At 38.9% G+C, this 19,202-nt stretch overlaps 1 protein-coding gene across 8 annotated transcripts in view; it reads right to left on the reverse strand.

The window, feature by feature from the left end:
* TAFA4 (TAFA chemokine like family member 4) overlaps nucleotides 1-19,202 on the reverse strand; it is a 199,234-nt gene that overhangs the window by 25,223 nt on the left and 154,809 nt on the right. For all 8 annotated transcript variants that reach the window (XM_028844354.2, XM_077993309.1, XM_077993308.1 and 5 more), the window contains one exon: nucleotides 1,915-2,070. In XM_028844354.2, coding sequence (XP_028700187.1) covers nucleotides 1,915-2,070 — 156 coding nt within the window. The remainder of the gene's footprint in view (nucleotides 1-1,914; nucleotides 2,071-19,202) is intronic.

Consider the following 19,202-nt stretch of genomic DNA (forward strand, 5'->3'; position numbering starts at 1 on the left):
GAAAGTAAGAGACCATGTCCCTGTCCACAAACTGTTTACATACTAACTGGAAGGCATACGTTTTTACAGTAACATGGGCTGAATGTCATGAACTGGAAATCCAAGTTGATGCAAGAACTTACAAGAGATTTGAAAGGAGAATAAGAAGAATTAAGCAGACCAGGTGTGTTTTATGGGGAGGAGGGCAATGGATGTAAATTAGTAATGTGCAGAAATGAAAAGAAATGGGAAGAACTCTGGATTGCATAGGGTAGAGTACTTGAAAGAGAACCGAGACACAGATCTTGCAGGGCTCTGCAAGCCATGGTAAAGAACTTAGAGTTTATCTTAAAGACAGTGGGAAGACACTAAAGTGTGGTCTTCGGTGTGGGAGTGACATAAGTCATTCTGTTTGTGTAGATCATTCTGGCTACAGGACTGAAAGTGGAAGCAGAGATGTGGCACACTCAGCAAGATCTAAGGGTGACCCCTAGACTGTGGAGGTAGCAGTGGGATGGAGAAAAGTGGGCTGATTTGAGAGACAGCCAGGAGAAAGAATGGTTGTGATTTGGATTCAATTAATAGAGATGATAAATACATTAGACTTCCCCAGCTGGAGGTGTAGAAACTCCGTGTATTTCTTAAAAGAAATTTAAAAGTGCCATTTTTTAAATGTTAAAGATCTTCATCTTTTTTTTATAGGTTCACAATCCTTTATCAATAATCCCCAAATCCAAAAGCTCTGGAAATTGAAAGGTTTTCTGTAAGATGACAGCAAACCAGACTTGAATTAACAAGTTCTTTATCCAGCCTTATCCCATCCTGCATGAATATTTGCACATTTCACTGCAGATATAGTAATATTTCTATGATTATGGGGGGCAAGTGGAGAGTACATTAGGTCTGTAGGTAATAGATGGTATATGTGCTATGTTACCCACAAGAAATATGAGCAAATTCTGAATTCAGCAACACATTTGGCCCCCAAAGTTTCTGATAAAGAACTGTAGGTGGAAATTTTCCACTTTCACTTTCCTGCTTTAAAGGTGGCTGAGATGGTGCTGATACATATATACCACTGTAGCCACACAGCCCATATAGTTGTGTATGTCTATGTGTGTGTTTGGTAGGGGGAATGGGATGCAGATAAATCAGCCATTCTTGTTCACTGTGCAATATGATCTGGAGTTAAGAATGTGTTTGTGTTTTAACTGCTGACCTTTAGACATGCATCAAATGAGACTGGAAATGTTCATTTTCAGGGAGGTTTGTGACACTGCAGAGCAACTGATACAGACTAACCCCGTGTATCTGTTCCCCTGGGGACTGACACTTGTTTCTAACATGGCATCTGCTGGAAGAAGTCAGGGGTATCAAAAGAAATCAATCCCAGGTTTCCATCTACAACCATCGGCACAGCACTGTGCTAGGGGATCTGGAGATTACAAATGAATGATACATGATTCCAAACTATTCCCAGGGAAGTTGTTCCAAAGAGAATGTCCTAGAAATGTTTGTTAAAATGATAAGCTAGAAATAAAAGAGAGGATACTAATCTATGACACCAAGCATGAAGTAAGAAGTCATGCTGCTAATTTTGAGTACAGAGTATACAAGAGGTGGGAGAACAGGGCATCTGTGGAAACAATTGCTTTGGTGAGTGAGATTTGGAGACAGGTGGGCAAAAGGAATTGAAGCACGTCTTCCCAATTGCCCTATAATACAACTCCCCATTGGTACCCCTTGAGGGACATTATTGAAGACTTACCTTACCATCAAGACATTTTTGGAGTTGTATTTATGTTCACTTTGGATTGACACTGATCTCAAAGCAACCCTAGGTTTCTTTGGGTTGCAAAGGCAGCAAAGTAGAGAAATTCCTGGTGGGTTTTGACCTTTTTGAAATATCAGTGATACTGACCAGAGAGGTCTTACCTTCAACGCAAGAAGGTTGAGCCCGAGTTGTGCCGGCCACCTGTCCCGGGAAGCAAGAGCACTTGACCGTTTGTGACCGCTCTTCTATGCGGTTCTTATTGCAGCACCTGTGCACGGCGACCACCTCACAGGTACCCTGCTTGATTTGGTGGTGACCTAGTAGGTAATGGGGGGAGAAAAAAACAAACCCAGTGCTGTTAGAAGGAAATGACAGCACTAAAACCAGAACGATGCTATGATGACATTTTCCAACTTCCTGTGCTATGCTTATGAGTCTTTTTATAACATTTTATTTTGATAACATGTCATTTCAAATTTACATAAAGGTGGTGAGAAGAATGCAAAAAGCTTCTGTGAACCTGTGGTAGGCAGAAATGAGGCCTCCAGGATCATCAACCCCTGGGGCCACACTCATGGTTATGTCACATTAATTACATGACAAAGGAGATTTTGCAGATGTGACTGAGATTAATTGATTTTTTGTTTTTTTGAGAGGGAGTCTCAGTCTGTCACTGAGATTGGAGTGCAGTGGCATGATCTCAGCTCATTGCAACCTCCACCTCCTGGGTTCAAGCAATTTTCCTGCCTCAGCCTCCCAAGTAGCTGGGATTACAGGTGTGTGCCACCATGCCCGGCTAATTTTTGTATTTTTAGTAGAGACAGGGTTTCACAATGTTGGCCAGGCTGGTCTCGAACTCCTGACCTCAAGTGATCTGCCTGCCTTGGCCTCCCAAAGTGCTGGGATTACAGGCGTGAGCCACCATGACTGGCCAACTGGTTGATTTTAAGAGAGGGAGTGTAGCCTGGATTATCCAGATCGGGCCATTCAGGGCTCAAATGAGCCCTGGAAAGCAGACAGATGAAGAGCTCCAGGTGCCATTGCTGGCTTGAAGATGGAGGAGCCACATGTCAAGGAAATGGAGATTTCAGTCCTACAACCTCAAGAAATGCCAATAACCAGAGTGAGCCTGGATGCTGATTCTTCCTCAGAGCCTCCCCATAAAGGAATGCAGCCTGTTGATACCTTAAATTTAACCAGATGGTGAGATGCTGGGCAGAGATTCCAGCTAGGCAGTGCTAGACTTCTGATCTGCAGAAACATGGTGCTAAATGTGTGGTACTTTGTTATTAGTTGGCAATTGCTGCTGTAACAGACTTCACCCAGGTTCACCAGCTAATATGTGGCCCCATTTGCTTTATCATTCACTCTCTCATGTTTTTCTAAGCCATTTGAGAGTAAATTTCAGACATGATGCCCCTTTACCCCTAACTACTTCACTGTGTATTTTCTAAAATCAAAGACATAAGGTTACATAATGATTAAAGACAGAAAATTTGACATGACACAACGCTACTATGTAATGTACAATCTATATTCAAATTTTGCCAATATCCCAATAATGCCTTTTATAGCTATTTTCCCCCTGCTCAGAATCCAACCAAGGTGCATGCATTGCATTTAATTGTCACATTTCATTAGCCTCCTTTATTCAGAAACTCCTTCTCAGTCTTTCTTTCTTGACCTTGACATTTTTCAAGAGTTATATGCCAATTATTTTGCAGAATGTCTCTCAGTTTGGATTTGTGTGATGCTTCCTCTTGATTAGATTCAAGCAATGCATCTTTAGCAGATTGTCCCAGAAGTGATTCTATATTCTTAGTGCATCATATCAGGAAACACCCAACGTCCTTTCATCCCATTATCAGTGCTATTACCTTTAATTAAATGGTGAGGATGGTATCTGTCAGGCTTCTCCATTGTAAAGGTATTATTTTTCCCTTTATGTTAGTAAGCATTTTGAGGGAGATATATTAGTGAGACTATGAATATATCCCATTCTTTATCAAACTTTCACCTACTAGTTTTAGTATCCATTGATGATTTCCACCTGAATCAATTATCAATATGATAGTTGTAAGACTGATTCTATGTTAATGTTCAAATCATCCCAGATCTGGGCAGGAGGAGACCCTTCCAATTGTCCCAGATCTAGGCAGGAGGAGCTGTGACATATTCTCATATTCTTCGAGAACTTACTAACCTTCTGACCCTCAAGAAGTTCCAGACTTACCTGGTATTTTCCCTGCCCCCATAATTTCTTCAAGAATCCTTGATTACTTTTCATGGGGCATCAGACTTAGAAACCTGAATCTCAATATGTAGGTTTACTCATCACAATTAGGGAGTGACTCAGGCCCTTTCAGCAAATAGGTCAAGGAAGTTTGTGTGCAGGTACAGCATAAGTACACACTGACATCTCCGATTCCAATCTAGCACCACAGTTTCTTGCTACTCTCCCATCACCAACCACCTGAATTCCATCATCCTATGATAAACAAAGTAGTTTCTGTATTGCATATGTACTTAAGGGTAATTTACATTGGAATCCATTTATCAGTTAGGAGTCTTTTGTTAGAACAACAGAAACTGATTTGAGCTAACTTAATGCAAAGAGACTTTACTAGAAGATCAGGAGTTTGCAGAACGAAGAGTGAGTGTAGCTAACCATAAGTGGAACTACTCTCATGGCTCGACCTGAATGAGTAATTCTACTCAATCTGTCATGCTGCTCCACACGTCAGTTCTAGGAAAGGGTGCATCTGACTGGCCTGACTTAGGTCACATGTCAACTGTGGCAGCCACCCTCTAAGATGCTCCCTTGTCATCCCCACCACAGAGTATTCACAGGTTTGTGCAGTCCCTTCCCACATGGTACCAGGTTTGGTCTATTTGAGCCAAAGCATGCAGCAGATGTGCTGGTTTGTCCAAAATTAGGTGGCTGTCATCTCCAGGCCCTCAGATCACTCACTCCAGAGAAACCCTGGCATGAGCAGCCCTACAGACAGGCCTAGGTGGTAAGAAACTGAAGTGTCCTGACAACAGCCGTGTCAGTAAACTTGCAAACAGACCCCTTGCGCGGGCCCCTCCCACATTAATCCAGAGTTACTCGGTCTGTGTGACAACAGCATACCACAGCAGAAGTGATGGCTTGCCATGTACACGATTAGGTGATAAGACAATGGCATGCTCACTCACGTGTTCATCTGTTCTGGGGAAACCATGTTGTGAGCAGCCCTAAGTAGAGGCCCACATAGCCAGGAACTATAGTCTACTGCCATTGGTCACATGGGTAAGTGTGGAAGTGGATCCTACAGCCCAGCCAACAGCATAACTACAGTCTCATGGGAAATCCTGAGCCAGAACCACCCAGCTAAGCCACCCCCAGATTCCTGATGCTCAGAAGCTGTGCGTGAGATAATAATGTCTGTTGATTGTTTTAGGTTTTCAAGATTTGGGGTAATTTGTTACACAGCAGTAGATAACTAATACAACAACTCTGGCTATACCAGGCTGCAGAGACTTATCTTTGCTCTGATAAAAATAACATAAACAAGACTGTAGAGGTTCTGTCCAGAAATTATTAAGGAAAGACAACTTTTTCAAGTACCCTCAAGTGTGCTCATGATTTTTCAGATACATCCATTTACATAGAAACTGTTATGTGAATTGTAAGCAATTTCATCTACTCATTAAAAAAGGTCTCCCCGAGGATTCCCACTGGTGAATGCTTTGCTTAGTTTCTGTTGATGCATGTGTTTCAAAATAAAACCAATTTCAAAATATTCCATGATTCAGACTTTTTTATCCATAAAGACAGGCTTTCCAAACAATAACCTCTATATTATTCTGAATGTTTTCTGGACCAACCTTGTCACGCCATCTTCAATGTTGATGGCAGGAAAATTCAATTACTGGTGAGAACAAATGCTAAGGCAGACAGAACCAGTACCCAGAGAATCAAACTACCAGCAAGAGAGAAAGTTTTCAATCTACTACTTAAGAAAGCATGAATATGGAGAAGTGATTAAAATGATAAACCTAATTAAATGTTCATAACAAGAGCATTGATTTCCCCATAGGTAGTTGCATACAACTGTAAAATTAAATAAATAGTAATTATAATGTCAGTAAAATACTGTGAAACTTTAGCACTGAGTGAGCAGAAAAGTAAGGGCTGGGAAAGGTTGGAGGGGAGATCCTGTCTTTGGTTCCAATTGCAAATCAGCAACTTTCAGTCAAACATTCCCTGGCAGCTAATGACTAGCTATGAGCGGGGGCCAGGAGTAGTCATTCACAGTTATCTCTCAGGAAATGTCCTCCCATTCGTCACTGTCTCAATCTGCTTGGGCTGCCATAACAAAATACCATAGACTTGGTGGCCTAAACAACAGAAATGTATTTTCTCACAGTTCTGGAGACTGCGAGTCTAAACTTAAGATGTCAGCCTGTACAGTTCTTGGTGAGAGCTCTCTTCCTGGCTTGCAGACAGTCACCTTCTTGCTATGTCCTCACATGGAGAACAGAAGCTCTGGTGTCTCTTCCTCTTTTTATAAGGACACCAGTCCTGTCCGATTAGGGCCATGCCCTTAAATGACCTCATTTACTCTTTATTACCACCTCACAGGCCCTCTCTCCAAATATAATCACATTTGGGGTTAGGACTTCAGCATACGAATGTTGAAAGGATACTGACATTCAGTCCATAACAAACCATCATGCCTTGGTTAGATTACTAAATGACCCTTGAGTCTGTAATGAAAGCAGTTTTAAACTCCACTAAGAAAATGAAAAATATATGTGTCAGTAACTTCTTGGAGCAGTCAAGAAACGATCTGGACGTTCAGTAATGCTATGATTTACTTAGAACTCTGTTGCTATATAACCATCCACAAGTACAAATGGATTATTTTCTATTCAAACTTAGGACTGGGCCACACTGCCCTGAATTATCAGCTTGCCTGAACCAGAATTTTAATTATTTATACAGCACCAACTATTGTACTTCACTGATTTTAAAATACATAGTTTTTTCACCTTTTAACACATCAGGAGGTGACATAACTAATAGCACCTTATAATTATAATTGGCACTGCTTTTCCTTCTTAGGAATACACACAAAAGTGGTATATCTCACAACTGATGGCATCTTAGATTTGATAAAACACAGGTTTTAGGTACTGTTTGAATTTTTTTTTTTAAACAAATATCATCCTGCACAATCTTATAAAAATGCTATGGGGTAGGTATTATTTTTTACTCTGATTTTATCTTTAAGAAAATGTACAGAAATTAACTAATTCACCCAGGACCTCATAACTAGAGATTGAGAAGAGGTGAGACTCAAACCCAAAGATGGAGGAAAAGTTCCCCTCTTGCTTTATTGCTTGTATTTTACCAGGTAGAGCCAAAAATGGCATCTCTACCTCAGCAAGTCATGGGACATAGCTCAGTTTCCCACTGACAACATCTTTTTCTATTGGATGACAGTGTTTGTGTGGTTCCATGCAGTCTTTTTAGGAATTTGTGTATTGGTGACAGTGGACAATTGATGTGGTTTGACTGTGTCCCCACCCAAATCTCATCTTGAATTGAAGCTCCCACGTGTCGTGGGAGGGACCTGATGGGAGGTAACTGACTCATGGGTTGGGTGTATGTCTTTCCCATGCTGTTCTTGTGATAATGAAAAAGTCTCATGAGATCTGATGGTTTGATAAAGGGGAGTTCCCCTGCACACACTCTCTTGCCCGCTGCTTGTAAGACATGACTTTTCTCCTCCTTCGCCTTCTGACATGATTGTGAGGCCTCCCCAGTCTTGTGGAACTGTGAGTCCATTAAGCCTCTTTTCCTTTATAAATTACCCAGCTTGGGATATGTCTTTATTAGCAGCGTGAGAATGAACTAATACAACTATGATCTTTGAATAAGGATATATTTTTGTTTCATTGTAATTTCCTGGCACAGGAGGTAGGTACTCAACAATAGGTACTTAAAGTTCCTCAAAGCCTGATGGTAGAAAATAAGGATCCAGTGTGAATGGCACATATAATTGTTTGAGCAGCTCATGTTATAACATTGTATTAGTTAAGGGTCTCCAGAGAAACAGGACCAATTGAATGTACGCATAGAGAAAAAGAGAAGTATTTTAAGGAATTGTCCCATGCAATTATGGTAGTAGGCAAGTCCTAAGATCTGCAGTCCGCAAGATGGAGACTCAGGAGAGCCATTTGTGTAGTTTCAGTCCAAGTCCAAAGGCCTGAGAACCAGGAGAGCCAATGGTGCCTTTCCCATCTGAAGGTCAGCAGTCTTAAGACCCAGCAAAAGCCAATGTTTCAGTTCAAGTCTGAAGGCAGGAAAAGACTTATCTCCCAGCTCAAAGGCAGTCAGGCAGGAAGAATTCTCTCTTCCTCAGGGGTAGAGCAGCCTTTTTATTCTATTCAGGTCCTCAGCAGATTGGATGAGGCCCACCCACATTTGAAAGGGCCATCTGTTTTACTCAATCCACTGATTCAAATGTTAATCTCAGCCAGAAACATCCTCCCAGATACACTAGGAATAATTTTTACCAAGTATCTGGGTACCTCATGGCCCAGTCAAGATAACACAGAAAAGTAACCATCACAGATATCTTACAACTATGTATGACATATAGTATTATAGGATGAGAGAAAAATGAAAGCTGAAACAGACAAGAAACTAGCAGCTTTTGTAATAAACTTAATTCTCCAAAAAGGTACGGGGGGATGCCTTGTTCAATAAGCCTGGTACCAGAGAGTGGCCACTTCAAGTAAATTCACTTAAAACAAAGATGAATTTTTCCTCTTAAACAGCAGGGGAACATAATGGTGGGACGATCCATCTTGAAAACTGAAGCTAAATATTGAGAACATAACATGAGGCCCATGCAATAAGTGAGAAGTTGCAGATGAAACTTCTCATATGGAGTTTACTTTAAAGTTTTGAAGTGTGAATTGGAGCAGGCAAGACTGCATTATCCAGAAATGGGGCTGCTCCTAGGAGGGAAACTGGACAAAGCAAAAAACAAAACACTGTCCCCTTCATGCTGTCTGTTAATCCTTTCAGTGGCTAAGCTACTTCCCTTCTGGCTTTGTCTGGGTGGGCAGATGGGGGGTAGATGGGTAGGTACTTATTTCTATTTATTTTACCAACTCTTACATACAGCGTACTATGTGCCAGAGACTGTTCTTGGTGCTCTTTGAGACACATTTTTTAAGTGGGGAAACTTGAAACTGTTACTCGATTCCTTTCCACACTTCTGAAATTGCAATCGGGTTGCATATTTTCTGTTCAAAAAAGAAGACTTAAAATATTGGCAGGGCTGTAACATGTGAGATGCCTGTTTCCTCATTCACCAGAATAGTTGATGTAGACACCATTAAAAGTGTTATGATAATCCTTACAACAAAAATTGATTGCCTCAGGATTGCTATAGAGGATGGATTAACTTTATCTGAAGAGTAAATAGTTTAAATACATATCATTTTTTTTCTTATTAAATATACTTTTAAGAAAAGTTTCAAACAATAGAAAAGATACCCATTTGTCCCAGTGCAGAGAGGGCTTTGCTATCGTGAAAGGGATAAAATACAAAACCACATTGGTAATAGAAGTTCTTCAGCTGAAACTACTTGAAAGCTAATAGAGACACGCAAAGCATCAGATTAGGGAGACTTTCTTCATGCTATTATTTCCCTTGCATCCTTCTCCTTTTGTTCAAATCCTTTTTCCCCTTCCTCCTCCTGCCCAGCACTAGAAAATACACCCTCAAAGAGAAGTCTCACACTCCACTGATCTTCTTACAAGGCATTTGTTTGATTTGCGTGTGATTTTCTGTATGGCATTTTCAGCCTATCCCTCCATGGGAGCAGAACAGAGGAAAGAGAAGGCTAAATACAAGATTTCATGAAATGAAAGCAGAAAATGAGGCCACGGATAGTTGCTTCCCTTGGCAAACAGGCCCAGTATTCCTAGTTGCAGTTCTCTCGTAATTCTCAACTTTCTTCTCCTATCCCTATCCCAGCTTGGCTGTTAATCAATAAGGAAGACATCGCAGTGTAGATGATAGTAGCCATTTGATGGACAAACTTGGTAGTTTAGTTGTGAAGACAAATATCCACTGAGCTCTCACTATGTGCCAGGGCGTCTCCCAGGTGTTGAGGATACGACAGCAAAAAAGAGAGACACCTGTGGACTCAACAAGTAGAGATGCCAAATGGAATTACCTGACTGTTCTCCTAAGATGGAAATGGATTTATCTTTACCTGCTGGTAACAAAAGACAGGGTATTGAACTTAGGAGCTGGAATACTAGCTTCCAGACTTAGGGAATTTGATTAAGTCTCTCAATCTTGTATTTCGCATATGTAAGTGGTGTATGACAATTATGAAGTTTAAATAAAGTGCTTAATGAACACAGTGAACTACTTGAAATGCTGTAAATACTGAATAAATGCCTTTTGGCTTTTATTACATATTTATTCAGTCATGATTTGCTAAAAATTTACTCGTTGACAAGCACATGCTAATATAACACTGAACAAAACGAGCAAAAAAATCATCTTCCTCAAAGATCTTTCATATTTTAGTGATAGAAAAATCACAAAGCAAGAAAGGTGAGATTTAAAACAGGAAGAGCCTAAGAAACTAACATGTGAGTACTTAGTGAGACATTAAAGCTGTTGAAAAGAAAAAAAGCCTTGCAAAATCTGAGGGGAAATGCCCTTGTGACTAGAGCTGTGTCAGAGAAGGGACAATAAAGAGATGATGCCAGAAAGATAATGAAAGGTGTGTGGGTGATGACATGGGCCCCATGGATCACTACAGAGGCTTGGGCTTTTACTCAAAGTGGGGTGAGAAGTCACTGGATATTCTGAGCTTACACTGACTTAATGTGACATGTATTTTAAAAGAATCTACTGTGATCAGAGCAGATTAAAGAAGGGCAAGGAAGGAAGCAGCAGAGACAGTAATCCCTGGAAAGCTGGTGGTGGCCTGGACCAATGTGGTAGCAGTGGAGGCAGGAAGAAGAGGTTGGATTCTGGAAGTAGAGGCTTCTAGAGGGGGAGATTCTGGATGTTAAGAGGCTAACTCCAAAGTTTCGGGTTTGAACAAGAAGAATGGGGTCATCCCCTAAATAAACCAAAGAAGACTAGGAGCTTGGTTGTTAAATTTCATATTTTAATTAGACACCTGAGAGAAGTCCAGACATTTAAGTCTGGAGTTCAAGAGAGAAGTCTAGCTTTAGGAAAGACATTTGCTCATTATTGGCACACGTATCTAGTACTTAAAGCCATGAGACTAGATAAAATCCAAGAGAAAAAAACTATAGTTACAGGATAAAGAAAAAGATTACCTCTATGTCAAGAGGCTGGGAAAGCCACTGGTGGCCTTAATTTAGGAAAAAAAAAAAAAAAGTGGCAGAAGAATGGAGGTAAATCTTGATTGGAATGGATTTGAGAGAGAGCAGAATTGAGAAATTGTAGACAGTAACTATAGTGACTATTTGAGAAATGGTGTTATCAAGGAAAGGAGAGAAATGAGAATGTCACCAATAGGATATACAGATGTTAGCCAACATTTTTAAGATGTGGGAAATTACAGCATGTGTGTATGCCGTGGGGGAAAATCTCATAGAGATGTCTGAATAGGTAGAAGGAAATGGGTAGAGCATCAAAGGAAAGGCTTTATAGGAGCATAGATGGCTCATTTACAGTCTTCCTCTCCCCAGTTTTTGATACATTACACTTGCAGTGGATGGTCTATTTGCAGGGTATGGTTTTTGCTATGTACTTCTTAAATTCATCAGAATAAAGTATGCCTTGCCCACACAAAACCAGTCCCCACTCAACACCAGGTGCTGTCCTGTTAAGTCTGTCTATCTCTCAGTGACTGCCTAAAATGTCCTATGATACAAATATTACAAAAGATGAAGAATCTCATAAAGTCAATAAAAGTGATGTTGGGGCCGGGCACAGTGACTCATGCCTGTAATCCCAGCACTGTGGGAGACTGAGGCAGGCAGCTCACTTGAGGCCAGGGATTCAAGACAAGCCTGGCCAACATGGCAAAACCCGTCCCTACTAAAAATACGAAAATTAGCCGGGTGTGGTGGCACATGCCTGAAATCCCAGCTACTCAGGTGGCTAAGGCATGAGAATGACTTCAACCCAGGAGGTGGAGGTTGCAGGGAGCCGAGATCGTGCCACTGCACTCCTGCCTGGGCAACAGAGCGAGACTCCTTTTTTTCCTTTTTCTTTTTGAGATACAGTGATGTTTGAGAGCTGCTTGAACACCATTCATAGCTATTAACTGAGAATTTGGCAGATTTAGGTCAACAATTGAAGATGAGAAAGTCAACTGAAATATTCAAAAGATAGTGATTTAAGTAGCAAAGGGCTAAAGACAGACCTTTAGGAAAATTGGTGAAGCTCTTGAATGCTTTTGTGAACATCTATGATCATGTGGCAAAAAGTAATTGTAAAACGGAGGATGATATGTTAAACTGTATTACATTCTTTCCCCTGAAAAGCCATGTAGCAAAATCCAGTCTAAGAATTATATCCCAGCTCTCTTTCCTTTTTCCACTCAGGGCCTTCTTCCTACACCCAAAAGAAATAATATATTTCCTACCTTTAATATATTTCAAGGAAAATGTCTCATCTGCTTGGAACACTCTGTCTTTGTGAGATTAACTATTATAGTTCGATTCTAATAGATATTACAAGAAAAGTTATTCAATGGGTCAAAAATTAACACAAAAAAATACTATATTCTAACCAACATTCCTCAGTTGTTTACCTTACTTTTTAAGATATCTAAAAACCTCCCAAGCTCATCACTTCTAATAAGTCTTAACATTTTTATTCCCTTACTACTCAGAACAATACCTTTTCTCAGGACTTTCCTTTTGTCAGTTTTCTTAATCAGAAGTCTATCTGTTAACCTTTTTTTTTTTTTTGCTAATAATACCATAGATTTGAAGGTTCATAATATCTCAAGATGATAAACACCATGCAATAAATGCTCTGAGCGGATCTCATCATTAGGTAAACCTTGGTCTTTAGTATGTATGACACAGACTTCACACACACACACAAGCATGCATACACATGAACTACAAATAGCTCCCTTTTTGTAAGAGTTGATTTAAATAAATAACGTATACTTTCAAATGTTATACTGAGATACAACTTACTTTGTAGTGAACCTAATCCACTTATATTTTGTAAATATTCCATCAAACTATGTTATGAACGGCACTGAATTTGTCCCCTACAAATTCATATGTTGAAACCCTAGCCCTCAGTAGGACTGTATTTAGAGATAGAGCTTTAGGGAGCTAATTAAGGTTAAATAAGGTGATAAAGGTGGGGTCCTAATCTGAGAGCATAGGTGTCCTCAGGGGAAGAGACATCAGAGAGCTCTTTCTTCCCCATGCCCACGCAGAGAAAGAGGCTATGTGAAAACACAGCAAAGAGACAACTATCTGCAAGCTGGGAAGACAGCCCCACCAAAAACTGAATTGCCAGAGGTCCAAGATCAACAGCTTCTTGAAGCTGTCAGACTTCCAGCCTCTAGAACTATAATAAAATAAATTTATTTTGTTTAAGCTGTCCAGACTGTGATATTTATGGAAGCCCCCACCAATACACTGTCACTTAGTAATTATAACTTCATAGGCTGAAAAAAGGTGAAATGCTTCGTATTAGGGAGTATCACACTGGAAAAATAGTTGAGCAAAACACATCACTCATGTTTCTGGAAAGTCTCTCTCTGTGTGCTTATATAGATAGTAAATTGGCTTTTTAGCCCAATTCATTGTAGATCACTGGGAAATACCAATAAGATACGAACTTTGTTTAAACCAAGTCTGCCTCAGTTTGTATCAACATAGATTATTACAATAGCAAGTTGTATTGGAGAATGGTCTTATTCTTGAAAAATAGATGTGGTTTGTCACTTACTTTCAAAACATTCAGAAAAAAAAAAAGCTAGATAGGCAGATATGTAATTAGTAGTTCTAATATGGTAGAATGTAAACAGGTGGCAAATCTAGTAAGGAATATAAAGATGTTCATTGTACTTTCAATGTTTCTTTAAATTTGAGAAATTTCCAAATAAGGAGTTGGTGGAGAAAAGTTAACATTACAAAATATAGCTGGAAGTCATTATCAAAGTAAAGCCCCCCGGCTCTTCTGTTTAAATAGCTGCTCTGACATCTCTCTACTTCTGCAAGATTTTCCACAAGTGGTTTCACTTCTCTTTCCCTTGGTTTCCATAGCTGCAAAACAATAAACCCTTAGAGGTCTGATGTGAGGGTAAAGACTAATATAGATAATATGCTGAAATGGCACCTGGTATGTAGTAAGTGCGCAATAAATAGTAGAAATAGTAATAAAATTAGTAATAAAAATATCACAACTATTATTATAAGCTATTTAAACTACTAAACTGGTAAGATCTGGAAATAAATATAAAAAGAATTTGATTCAATTCGTTGTTGTTGTTTATACTTCTCAGAATAAAGAAAAAGTAAATGCCTTCTAGGAGGGAAAAAAAAAAATCAATATTACAATGGCCCCCTTACCCAACTGCTGTTCATTGAATTTGAGATTTGAGATAGCTGGCAATCTTTAATTTCTTCCCCACCTGGTGCATTACTTCCTTTATTTCCCTCCAAGGTATTCAGCCAATGAATTAAACCCTCAGCTCTCTCACTAGAAGCCAACCCATGCCAAATTTAGGGTATCTCCAATGATATGAGTCATGACTCTCATCCCTGTTGCAATGGACTGTACTGGGCACTCCAGTTCCTGTTTGTCTGGCTCTGGTTTTACCATTGCCTAGTGCTTATAAAGGTTTCAAACTCAGCTAGGTCACTAGGGGAGAGGAAATCAAATGAAGTGGCTCCCCATGCTCAGTCCATCACAGTGAGTACCTTGCTTCTGAGAGAACATAGTTGCAAAGACATAGAAAAGACTGCAAAAACCTCTCCATTTGGAGGCAGTTGACAAGCAGGGCAATGACACTGCCCTTCACTGGCATCCTCCCTCTACCCTAATCATCCCCCTTCCTCAGCATCCCTGCAAAAGCAGGGTGACAGCCAAGTGTGTGGTTAACCAAAAGACAAAGAAGCCAGAAGGAGCAGTGAAATTACTTGTGTTCAGTTTTAAAGAACTGTTTAAAAAACTACTTATATCATACTCAGAATAAAGCCAAATGGAGAGTTAGAAGATAAAAATAAACAGAAGGACTTGTTTTAGTCCTTATAAGTCCTTTTCAATATGTGCATTTGTGATTTCAACAACATTTCATCTGCAGTTGGATAGATTTCTTATTTGTTCTTCTACTAAATTTGTATGCAGGACCATCTCAGTGAACAAAAATAAATAAATCTCTGTATGTATAATGTAGAAATTGGTGATAAGTTTCCACTCGTACATTTTAAATATAAAAAGTATATTTGTATTGTTAACATTTTCCCTTAGGAAATTTTGTTCTATTTTAGCCCTAAGTAAAATAGGCTCCAGCAATAAGCTGCATAATTTTTTTTATTGTAACCTAAACAGCATTTTAGGTGTTAAATTCTCTCTTACGAATGCTATTTTTGTTTACACACTGTACATGTCATTAAGTATCTAAGTCCAGAATTAAAATATTAGAATGCTACTCTCATGTGGCACCACAGATCTCTCCTTAATAGCACTTAGAACCAGATTCCAATTGATTTTTAAATTTCCCAGTGAAAGATGGCAGAGTAACCACCTGTGAGTATCTTCTCTCTTTCCAAAGACCCCACTAAAACCAAAGAAAAGGAAGATATAAGATCTGAACTCAGAAGAGCAAAGTACAGAAGTGGACACATCAGCTGTTGACAGACATTTAATAGGCTTTTGGAGGATGGAAAGCAGGTGAATTAGGAGTGACTGACTGAGACAGGCAGAAGTGGATACTGAGGGGAAGAGACTGACTCACTTTAAAGACCTCAATAAGTGCTTCAATGCAGGGAGCTGACAGCAAGAGGCCTGGCTGACCATCAGTGTACTCAAAAATAAGTCCATTAGTCACCAGTCCCGTTCATATTCGGAGAGTCCATGCTTCCTTAAAAAGGTACAACGCTGGGAGAAAGTCTCCAATATGAAAGAGACCAAAATAAACAAACAGAAAAGACAGAACTAGAGAACGGAGAATCAATGACAAGGAACAGAAAAGCACCTAAGCATTCCAATAATAGTAGTACTATTCAAAAAGGAGAGAAAGACATCATGATTAGCACTTACAATATGCCTAAAGTTTATATATACTTCAAACAGAGAATGAATACACACACCTGCACACATACACACACATATATAATCTCATTAAGTCTTTGATAATAGGGATGGTAAGGGAACAAGACAAAGTTTCATAAGGTCATCATCAAATACTTAAAAAAAAAAAAAAATCCCAAACATCAAATCCAGGTAATAAGGATTCTCAAATAATGCTGTTAACCTTTCTGCTATGTTACTTCTCAGAGAGAGGTATGTAAAGATACTACAAATGCTATGATTTAAAAAAATCATTGGGACAATACAAAAGCATTCTTAATTTTTAATAGCTAAAATCAATTTTTCTTAAATCTCAGAAAATTCCAAAAGCAAAGATGAAAATTATGAAAGCAAACAGAAAATACTTAGAGAAACAATACAGATGACTCCAAATCCTATTTCAGAGATAAAGAACAACTACAAGAAGGAGAGTAAAAATATCACCAAAGAAATAACACATATCCAAGATCAGAAAGACTTGAATTCGATTAATGCCCAGAAACACAGGATGAAGAGCAGACCTACACCAAAGTATTTCCTCAAGGAATTCAAATTTTTTGGGGTAACAAAAAGAAAATTGTGAGAGCTTTGAAAAGCCAGGGGAAACAAATATTAACATGTGGAAAAAGAAATAAAACAATTTTATTAGACTTCTCAAAAGTAACACTGTATGCTAAAAAACAATGGACTCATGCTTTGAAAAGTCTGAAAAAGATTTCCACACCCAACAAAACTATCAATAAAGCATGAGACTTAGCAAATATATCAGATGCTGCCTAAAAACTTTTATTTTTTTGTTGTTGTTTTTAGTATTTTCTTTATTTCAGTAGCTTTTGGAGTACAAATGGTTTTTGGTTACATGGATGAATTGTATAGTGGTGAAGTCTAAGATTTTAGTGCATCTGTCACCCAAGTACTGTACTCAAAACTTTTATTTTCATCAACACAATTATTTAAGAATTTACCAGAGGATGTGCTATAGCAAAATAAAGGGGTAGAGTTAGAAAGAGAGAGACAAGGGACCCAGGAATCAAGGAATCCAATTCAAAAGAGTGGTGAAAGGAAGCCCCAGACTCAGTTTTTCCACTAGCCAGAATAGAAGAGAAAGCCAGTATAGAAAAGCCAGAATGGAAATGATCTCAGGAACAACAGGAAATTTGATAAAATGCATACGCTAGAAACATTTACACATGCAAATAAACAAAGCAGTTAGAAACAGAAAAACTGTCCAAGAAAAGAAACACTATATATTAACAAGAGGTTATAATTAAAATCTAAAATTGATGTATCAATAAATTGCAGTGCATACATATTCATTAGAAATATGGTGTTAATACAAAATATAAAATATATAAAAGGAGAGCAGTAATTGCAACTGAAGAGTGGAATTTGGGACACAGAAAGATGAGGGAGTTAATTTTTCAAATATATACCAGCATAATTTTGATAAATCTGATTATATAATTCAAAAGCTAACCAGACAGATGATTTTCAAGCCATAGTATCTTACATAGGTAAGTCCTTATATGTATACATACAAATATATATTTATGTATTTCCACATATCACACAAACATATGTGCACACACATATATGCATACACACACAAGAACTGAATCCTTTGCATTTGATAAATATTTCTAAAAATCTGTACATTTTCTATCCTTAGTACTTTTTTTCCTATACTGCTAAGGTTATTTTCAGGTTAAAAAAAAATCAGATCCTTATTTGCTACATTTTTCAGATTTGCTTAAGCAGCCAAACACCCACATGCACACACAACTTGTTATAAGAATACTGACTAACAATTGTTAAAACCTTCAAAATATAAGATCCCCAAAGCACAGGCAACAAAAGCAAAAATAGATAAAGAGGATTACATCAAACTAAAAGGCTTCTGTGTAACAAAGGAAACAATCAGAGTGAAGAGATGACCTGCAGAATGGGAGAAAATATTTGCAAACCATACATCTGATAAGGAGTAAGATCCAGAATATATAAGAAACTCAACTCAATAGCAAAAAAGGCAAATAATCCATTGAAAAATGGGCAAAAGATCTAAACAGACATTCCTCAAAAGATGACATACAAATGGCCAACAGGTATATGAAAAAATGCTCAACATCACTAATCATCAGGGAACTGCAAATCAAAGCCACAATGAGACATCACCTCACTCCAGTTAGAATGCCTATTTTCAAAAAGACAAAAAATAACAAATGCATGATGTGGAGAAAAGGGAGTGGTTACACACTGTCAGTGGGAATGCAAACTAGTACAGCCATTATGGAAACCAGTATGGAGGTTCATCAAAAAATTAAAAATAGAAGACTATCTCATGCTCTAGCAATCTCACTACTGGGTATGTATCCAAAAGAAATAAAATCATATGCCAAAAAAATAGCTGCAGTATTTATTGCAGCAGCATGAAAAGCCAAGATACAAAACCGACCTAAGTGTCCATCAGTGGATGAATGGGTAAACCAAATATCGTATATATACACGATGGCATACTATTGAGTCATTTAAAAAAGTGAAATCCTGTCATTGGTGACAACATAGACAAATCTGGAAGACATTATGTTAAATGAAATAAACCAGGCACAGAAAGATAAATCCTGTATGATCTGACTCATATGAGCAATCTAACCATGCTGAACCCATAACAGTAGAACAGTGGGAAACAGAAGCTAAGAATAGGAGAGGGGAGGAGGAGATGGGGAAGAGATTGGTCAGTGGCTACAAAGTTACAGTTAGAGATGAGGAATAAATTCTGGTGTTTTATTGCAGGGGTCCCCAACCTCTGGGCCATGAACAGGTACCAGTTTGTGGCCTGTTAGGAACCGGGCTGCACAGCAGGAGGTAAGCGGCAGACAAGTGCTTCACCTGTATTTACAGCTGCTCCGCATCGCTTGCATTACTGCCTGAGCTCTGCCTCCTGTCACATCAGCAGCAGCATTCGATTCTCATAGGAGCACATGAATCCTACTGTAAACTCCACATGGGAGGGATCTAGGTTGTACGCTCCTTATGAGAATCTAATACCTGATGATCTGTCACTGTCTCCCATCACTTCCAGATGGGACCAGCAAGTTACTGGAAAACAAGCTCAGGGCTCC

Source organism: Macaca mulatta, chromosome 2 (assembly GCF_049350105.2).
Source record: "Macaca mulatta isolate MMU2019108-1 chromosome 2, T2T-MMU8v2.0, whole genome shotgun sequence".
In the NCBI taxonomy this organism is placed as follows: Eukaryota; Metazoa; Chordata; class Mammalia; order Primates; family Cercopithecidae; genus Macaca; species Macaca mulatta.